Here is a 9,059-nt window from a genome sequence, read left to right on the forward strand (position 1 = left end):
TTTTACATACATCAATCTTTACTTAAAAGGATGTTATTGATCAAAATTTTATATATATCAATCTACAAACATGTTTAATTAAAATAGAACACTTTAATAAAAAAAAAAGGGAGTAGCAATACAATCTTATGGCAGTAAGGGTCTGTTCTCATACGTTTATTTTCAGTTCAGTTCAGCTCCTAATTTCCTTCTCTTATAAAATATTCATTTTATTTCAGCTCAGTTAAGTTAAGCTCAATTCAGTTCAATTTAGCTCATTATTTTAGTCTACAAAAACAAGCCCTAAGAAGCACATGTAAACACTCAAGAGTCAAGACTAAACTAACAGACCATGCATGTGCCCTCGATCAGTGCGTATTTAGAGGTAGTGACCACTTTTTATTTCTATGGGACCTTCAGATCAATTTTTTCATATTTTATTTGTTACAAGTATATATTTATATATGCACCTAACAGCAACATTCTATTGTACTCGTAATTTATTTTGTGAGTTTTTTAGACTTGATTTCTTCCAGTTTCAAGGAGTAGTATTGTGCATTCGTTCAAAGTTTTATGATAAAGAGAAAATTCCAAGTATTGTCCATCTTAAGTTGATGTTTCTGATCTCTAATATGACAAAGAGAGTACATACATATAATCAACTTTCATAACTTCCAATTCCTCCTAAAGGCTATATATAACACAGCTCCATACTCGGATTAGATATAAGCAACTATTGGGAGCAATAAACAGCTCCATAGAAGGATATAAAGATTATAAACAGCTTTGGGTATAAATTACTCCCTCTGTAATTTATTACTTGCTTCATTTTTTTTTTATGTGCGTAGCTTAAGAAGGAATAATTTAAAGTAGTAAAATATGATGGAAGTGTATGTGGCTGATTAAAGAGTAAAAAAAAAAATCTTACGTATAAAAGCGAGTATAAGTGAGAAGAAGAGAGAATACGAAAAATATCAATATATAACAAAATACTAAAATCTAATATATATATATAAAAATAAATAGGCATTTTTCGAGAGCATTCGATGCGCCACATAAAAATAAAGTATTATTTTGACCGATGAAATTTTAGATTAATAATTTATTTTAGAATTAAAAAATTCACTCGCCACCTAAGAAAAAGTGACGAATAAGATTTAAGAATTTTGCCACATAGATAAAAATAACGAATTGTGAAAAATTAAAATTTAATTATTTAAAAAAACTAATAATTATCTTTTTTACATATATGGATGTAAATCTTTTATCGTAAATATCTTTAATCTCTCCCTAGCAAATATTATAAAAATTAGATATTAAAAATGTACTCATCGAAACGAATAAAATTAAATCTCATATCACTATATTTTTCCTTATATACAAAGAAAAATTTAGAAGATTCCCCCTTTTTGCGCCATGTAAAATAAATAAACCTACAAAAGATAACTTTAATGTTAAATTTTTTTTAAAAAAATTATCTTATGATATTAGGAATTTTATTCAAATATCCGATGAATGATCTTTATATAAAAAAATCTTAAATTAATTAAAAATATTTATTAGAACCGTGCACCGCACGGGCTTATATCTAGTAAACACTAAGCTAGAATAACACGTATTATTTTCTGTAGTTTTTTTCCCTCCAAAAACCATTTCTAAAAAAATTCATATAATATCTACTTATAGGACATGTTAACCATTTTTAAAAAAAATTATAAATAAATAAATAATTATTATTTTACATATAAATTTAGTTCATTGATAAATATCTACTTATATGATATTAGTAGTACAAATATTTATTTAACCTCTTTTTTTTGTTTTTTTTTGTCAAATTGGTTTATTAAGTGTATAAATTTTATTTTTGATACTTTAATATCAATCAATAACTATATACTAAAAGATACACTAACGTTGACACATGTCATTTCTTAGTGTATTCTAAGATTTTTTTTTTTCTTGAAAGAAACCTATTAAAAAAACAAATTTCCGTAAACTTATAAGGTATAATTACTTAAACAAAATAAAAATGACATATCTTTAACACAAAAATATTTAGCTATAAAAAAACATTCTTAACATAATTTTAATAAGGGCTGGAGCACATTTACTTAATTTTAATTCAGTTCAGTTCATCTCCAATCAATTCAGTTCAGTTCAGTTCATCTCCAATCAGTTCAGTTCAGCTTCTAATTTCCTTCTCTCATTAAATATTCATTTCAGCTCAGTTCAGTTCATCTCAGCTTCAATCAGTTCAGTTCATTTCAGCTCAATTCAGTATATGTGAACAGGGCCCTAATTTTTTCGTCATTTTATATTCACATAGCTTTCGTAATCCTTTATTTTGACCAAAATTTGTCAAATATATTTTTAGATTTTATTTTGTTAATAAAAAAACTAATCTTTTATTAATTCATATATCGCCCGGGCCCAAAAACTAGTTTTAATTTATGGAAAATGTTATACATAGCTATAGGGGATAAGCATTTAATATACTCTAAAAAATTGTTTAAATTTTAAAAATCATGACAAAAACACACTAATTATACCAATTTACTCGTGTTTTGGTCATAAATTCCTAATTTTCAAGAGTATATCTAATGCTTATACATAGGCCTATGTATAGCATTACCCTTAATTTATATTACGTATCTAACAACGTTTAGCAATTTTAACAATATAATGTAGTTATTTCAAAAAAAAAAAAAAAAAAAAAAAAAAGAATGTAGTAGCAGCGCAGTAGTCAATAAAAGTGTTATGTAAAATGTACTAGTTGCTGGTTTGTTAACTTATCAGATTGCTAAAATTTGTTGTCTTGATCCTTTAACTCAAATTTACAAACCTTCATCTTACTTAAAAAAAAATAAAAAAATTCCCACCCTACAACAATTTTTTTTTTTTTTTGGCCCACCCTACTACATTTTACTTCCTCTATTTTATTTTATCTTTCAGTTGCAACACTTCTCTTTTCACGCTAAATCCTTTAAAGTCCATCGTTGCTGCCCCCAAAAGAAACTAAAGATGACTACAATGATCGCATTCCTCAACATGAGACATTTGTTGCATCACAATTCACAAGAAACATACTCTACTACTCACAATTCCAAGAATAAACGGATTAGAAAAACAAAAACAGTACTCCCTCCGTCCCCAAATTACATTCCTACTTCTCTTTATTATGTGCGAGAAGTAGGATTGTAATTTAGGGACGGAGGGAGTAATCATAAATCTAGGAGCATGCACAACAAACCAAGTTACAAGGGTAGCATAAAAGGTAGGGTAGATATTGATCACAACACAGAGAATACTTCAACTTAGTGAGATTAACCAGCTTAGTCAGATTAACAAGCAGAAGATGTCTCTATCTTAGCTTTCAAATACTTCAACTCCTTCTCGATTTCTGTCATTCGAACCATCAAAGCATGCATGTCTTGCCCTTTGAAAGTTTCCTTGCTAACTGGCATAGAATCATCCTTCTTCAAAGAAGGATAGTTGTTGGTGGACAACATTTCTTGGGAGATGCTAGGATCAGGCAAGTCCTTCAATGTCAGATTATAATCAACCATCCTTGAATCATTACTCTACACAATAAAATCAAGAATGTTATTCCAAACCGATAAAAATCACAAACAAAAGTATCCTTGAATCATTACTCTACACAATAAAATCAAGAATGTTATTCCAAACCGATGAAAATCACAAACAAAAGTATTTAAATGATTCAAAAGTCTCAATTTCATAACTCATGCAGGCTCCAAGATTCAACTAGTTCACAGGGCAGGGGGAGATTCCTTTAAAACAATTGACGAAACTCAAGCATATACCAACAGAATGGTTTCAACACAACATATCTGGTAGCCTGGTACCCCACAGTAATTCATTAAATACCATAGAGAGGGAGTGGATGGCAAATGTTAAAGTGTATGAAGTATGAACTAAAAAAAACTGATTCCAAGGAAAAGAGTTTGCATGGTTATCTTTTGCAGGTATAAATTTCATATCTATCTTTAGAATTGCCCTCACTCTTCTTTTCTCGAAGCAAAAGTTGCTTCTAATTCGAGCTTTATGTGGAGGTCAATTTTGAGTGTGAAGGATGTGATTGAAAAAGGACAAGGAAGAGTGTTGGGTCCGAGAGCAGCATTCACATCTGAACAACCCATGGGTACAAAAGCTACCTGATTTTCGTATTATGTCACAGAGGGGCGTAGGAGAAAACATCCCAAATTTTGTCAATGAGCTATGGGATGATAAGAGATGGAATCTGGCCATGCTTAGTGAGCTGTTCAACCAGAGGGAAGTAGTCAATATTAGCAGCATTCCTATTCCAATTTTTGATGAAGGGGATGCCTGGACGTGGCATTATTTGAAGGATGAAAATTACAATGTAAAAAGTGCGTATAACTTGATGATTGAGGAGGAGGAGAGGGGATGAGCTTCTACTTCAATAGGAAGGAGTGAGTTCTAGTGGAAGACTATTTGGCATGCTCACATTCCGCCAAAAGTGAATTATTTTTCAGTGGTGTTGTGTTAAGGACAGCCTCCCTACTTGAAGTAATTTTGCTGCAAATGTGTGGGGAAGAGGATGAATCAGTTTTGCATATGCTGCTATTGTGCCCGACTGTAGGAGTGATTTGGAGATATTCAGCGCTATGGTTGGATGTTAAGCTTGGACGGGATGGTGGGTTCAGAGAATGGTGTTCTGCTATGAAGGAAAAGATTAACGAGGCTAGGTGGTGGCCGGTGGGATATGTTTTGGTGTTTGGCTTGGGGAGTTTGGCTGAGACAAAATGGATGGGTTTTTGAAGGTAAAAGGAAGCTGGAGTTGGAAGTCATTCACAAAGCTGCTAGCCTTGTTGGTAAGTATGCTGATGAATTAGAGAAGGCCGTGGTGAAGCAGCCTGTGATTCAGATGGGGTCAGTTTGGAAGTCCCCTGGAAATGGAGTTTATAAGCTCAATACTGATGCTGCTTTCTTCGATCAGCAGAAGCTTGGGAGTGGGGATATCTTGCGTGACAGTGTGTGAGATGTAGTACTGGCTTGCTGCAAGTGTGCTCAAGGTAACTTTGAGGTTGATGTGGGCGAAGCATTTGCAATGAGGCAGAGCTTCAAGGTTGCAATTGAAGCAGGATTCAGATATTTTGTGCTAGAAACGGACAACATCAAGCTATTTCATCATATGAAGAAGGGCATTACTCTTCCAAACGAGCTTGGCAAGTTGGTAAAGGATATTTAGAGGCTTTCGAGAGATTGTGAAAGGGTGTCTTTCTCTTTCATTAGGAGATCGGGTAATGAAGTATCACATTGTTTAGCTAAGTTAAGTTGCAATTTTAATGAGTTTCAAGTTTGGCTTGAAGAGTACCCTCTTGAATTACAAGGGGTCATTTGTAACAATATTGCAAACTTGATGCCTTAATAAAATTTGTGCTTCAGGTTTGTGTAAAAAAAAAAAAAGAATTACCCTGTATTTTGAGCTAAGCAATTATATAGCAATTAGTAAGGTTAAGAATATACCTTTTTCAAAGAACAAGAACACAATTTTTTTAATGCTTTGGAACACTCCTCAGGGTCCTCAAATTGGATGGAGACATTATTGTCATCAATATCAAGATTCCTTCAATAATTAATTCAGGGGAAAAAAAAAGTGTAAAACACCAAAAAAAAATATATATAATCATAAATTTCAAGAATTTAGTGAATAAGTCAAGTGTGATTCATGTTAACACAAGAAATTCAACATAGGAAGGGGTACATTGGCAGCAAATAATGTATAAAATAAAAGAATATTAAGTCAAAATTGCTCAAATACCTGAGTCTCCCAAAAGTATGAAAGAGAGCTCGAAGATTCTCCATTGAGTGATGGCCAGCAAACCACTCACAAGGCACACCCTTAAGAACAATAGTGGGTGGCTTCTCTTGAGACAAAACTGCATGCAAGTAAACACGGGTATTAAGTTCTTTGTGTAATAGGAAAATGAAATTAATTAAAGTAAAGCAATCCAAAGTATTTAATTAAAAAAAGTACCTGACATCATTTCACTCAAATCGTCTTGCATTGCGACTCTACCTTCAAAAAGGGTCCCAAAATATTTCATTGGATAAGCACCTAATTTCTCAAGTAATTTTTTTTTTTTAAATTCTAAATATATCTCTTCCGAGTTTAATTTAGAACCTCGAAAATTAAAATTTCCTTCAGCAATAATTTCAAAGTCATCAATGACTCTGCGAGGAACTAAATAACTAACATCAATGTCCTCATCTGACAAAGGTACATTTTTTGAAAAAAACTTAGATTCACGAAAACCTGTGGCAACCATATCTTTCATAATCCATCCACTAGGAAAAAGATTGTATACCCCCCTGGGCAGCCAAAAACAAACTTTAACTTGATCGCGGGAACCAGCATTAAATCACCTATCGTAATAATTCTTGCAAAATCCAAATATTTGGGGAATGCATTCTCAATTGCAAGAACCTTATCATGATTTCCCTTAGGCAGCATAAAAGATGGAGATAAATTACCTGCATTTAAAAACACCGAATATTAACAACAATATATTGAGCCAGAGTAAGTTTTCAGTGAAAGAAGGAAATCGCCAGTTATAAAAGAAAAAAAAGGTGAACTTTATGATAATTTGTCAAAGCGAAAACATCTATTAGCCATTTCAAAAATCAGGTATTCATGATCATTTGAACTGCAAGTACCAGCAACATGGATATGAGCTGTTGTGTTTATATTTAGACTTCAGTTCACAAGCATTCTCCTTTATAAAGCTAACTTGAATTACCTCCCTCAATTTACACAACTATATAACTTCCTAACCTTCAAAAGATTCTTCACAAATAAAGCAACAATGACATTAAAAAAGATTCTAACCAATCATAAACATCAATTTGCATTCACATACTTTACCATAAACAAGTAATATTGTTTTAAGAAAAAACAACCTTCATTCTCATTTTCCAATTGTTGAATTGTTGGAACCTTATCCTGATTCTCCGGTGAAACCATGGGTATCTTCTCATCAGCAGAACTAACTTGTTTATCTTCCACATTTTCAGTCTTGAGTTCTGAAGCTTCTAATTCATTCCTGAGTTCAACAATATCAGAAACCTCAAAATCAGGTAATAGACACGACTCCCCAGCAGCTTTCTTAACTTCATTCTCATTTCCTACTGTAACAAAAACAAAATCATTTTCAACTATGTCATTCTCATCTTCCAAATTTAGAACCACTGAAGCCCTATTCTGATTTTCCTTGAGTACACCAAATTTTAACAGCCCATCCACATAACAATTCTTGGGTTAAAGAAGGAAATTGCTAGCTATTTTAACAATCATGTACTAGTATTCAAGTTTATAAGTTATATAACTACAAGCATCAGAAACAAGGGATATGACAACGCTATTGTATTTGTATTCAATGCACAAGCATTCTCCCTTATAAAGATAACTTGTATAACCACCCTCAATCCACACAACTACACGACTTCCTAGATTTCATAAGGTTCTTCTCAAATCAGCAATTATAGAACATATGCAAATATAAGCGATCATTACTTTAAGCTTTGTGTTAATCAGAGGCCTGTTCATCATCAACCCAAATCACGAACTTTTAGATGAACCATTGTCATATGAGCATCAAGATCACCAAATGTAAAGGCCTATAAAAAAACCTTTGGCATAGTTGTTGACAACTAGACAAACATAACCTCCGATCCGAATGACATTTACATTATTTTTCCTTTCTTATGCACTCAACAATTCATTGATTCGAAATGTTGATTTTTGGTAATAGAGTTTTAGTTTGATAACATCTTTTAGCTGAATAATGCACTTTTGGGTCTAATGATCATTAGTGAGTAGTCTTGTAAATGATTACAACCCTACATTAGAAATTGTATATTCAAGAATCAAGATTGAGAATTTATTCTACCATAGAGTAACACAAAATAACTAAATTTTAAGAAAATACACATTCATAACTAAATGCAATGAAATTGTTTGGAGAAGCCAAATTAATAGAACAGAGATGGGAAGATTTTCAGCAATCAAGTAAAGCATCCAATTAAAGATATTGAATTAAAACCCATAAAATAAAATAAACCAAAATTTGAATTGATTTAGGAATATAATCACAATACACAGGATGAATTGAATGATACAATTATCAAAGCTAACCTCACAATTCACGGTAGAAAGAGCGACGGCGCAGCTTGTTTACGACGGTAGCGGAGAGGACAAAGGTGGCTGTCAAAGGTTGAGTACGTGTTCGCTACACTATTTCGATATTGGTCACCTATTAAAACATTATGCCTCACGTTTTGACTTTCGCACTATTCACCCTTCTTCTCTTTTGTGATATTAATGAAGAAAAATATAGTCAAACGAAATCTTATAATGTACTCCGTATATTTTTAAAATATTAATTTTTTATGATTTTTATTTATCAATAATTAAAGATATTAATAATTAAATTTGTGCATTAACAAACGTGTCGACTAAAAAAAACAGAAGAAGTATTAGAGAACAATGAAATTTAAATTTGTATGAAAGGGACTAATATATTCACTATTTTGTTTGGAAGGACCTTTTATTTGAAAGTTGTCTAAAAGGACATTATAAATATGTTTTGTTGTTTATAAGGACCTTGACATCGGAATCCGACGTTTAACTTTGATTCTCCGATATTGACCCCCCACGTGCATGTCACATGACATTAAAAAAATTGCCTTCTCCCCTTTTTTCCCCTTTCCCCTCCAACCCTAGCCTTTAAAACACTAGTAAAGTCAAACGGCAGATTCCAATGTTAAGAGGAAAAAACGGGAGAGGGTATTTTTTTAATACCATGTGATGTGACATGCACGTGGGGGGTCAATGACGGAGAATCAAAGTCAAATGCCGAATTCCGATGTTAAGGTCCTTTCAAACAACAAAACATACTTATAAGGTCCTTTTAGACAACTTTCAGCATATAAGGTCTTTTTAGACAAAATAGTAAACATATAAGACTCTTCAAGACAATTTTTCCAACATTGAAACACTTAACAAACGTTAACAAATGTACTACTCTCCTAATCTC

General features: G+C 32.2%; 1 protein-coding gene across 2 annotated transcripts; it reads right to left on the minus strand.

The window, feature by feature from the left end:
- Positions 1 to 2,685: 2,685 nt before the first annotated feature.
- On the minus strand, positions 2,686 to 8,256 carry LOC110714933. 2 transcript variants are annotated; one of them, XM_021893486.1, is made up of 6 exons: positions 8,159 to 8,256; positions 6,925 to 7,067; positions 6,002 to 6,498; positions 5,786 to 5,903; positions 5,491 to 5,590; positions 2,686 to 3,560 (listed from the first exon to the last, which is right to left on the minus strand). In XM_021893486.1, exons 3-6 carry the CDS (start codon positions 6,300 to 6,302, stop codon positions 3,321 to 3,323), a joined length of 759 nt encoding a protein of 252 aa, XP_021749178.1. In that variant the 5' UTR covers positions 6,303 to 6,498; positions 6,925 to 7,067; positions 8,159 to 8,256; the 3' UTR covers positions 2,686 to 3,320. The 2 variants fall into 2 exon arrangements, with proteins under 2 accessions (XP_021749178.1, XP_021749179.1); XM_021893487.1 differs by having other exon boundaries at positions 6,925 to 7,152; positions 8,159 to 8,246.
- Positions 8,257 to 9,059: the final 803 nt, after the last annotated feature.

This window comes from Chenopodium quinoa, unplaced genomic scaffold (assembly GCF_001683475.1).
Source record: "Chenopodium quinoa cultivar QQ74 unplaced genomic scaffold, ASM168347v1, whole genome shotgun sequence".
In the NCBI taxonomy this organism is placed as follows: domain Eukaryota; kingdom Viridiplantae; phylum Streptophyta; class Magnoliopsida; order Caryophyllales; family Amaranthaceae; genus Chenopodium; species Chenopodium quinoa.

What these genes read in the sequence shown, in the direction of transcription:
- LOC110714933 (XM_021893486.1), bottom strand. Translation starts at nt 6,302, where the DNA reads ATGAAAGATATGGTTGCCACAGGTTTTCGTGAATCTAAGTTTTTTTCA. An exon ending in TTTGAGTGAAATGATGTCAG is followed by an intron (nt 5,904 to 6,001) that starts GTACTTTTTTTA and finishes ACTTGCATGCAG; the next exon opens with TTTTGTCTCAAGAGAAGCCA. An exon ending in GTTCTTGTTCTTTGAAAAAG is followed by an intron (nt 3,561 to 5,490) that starts GTATATTCTTAA and finishes TTTATTGTGTAG; the next exon opens with AGTAATGATTCAAGGATGGT.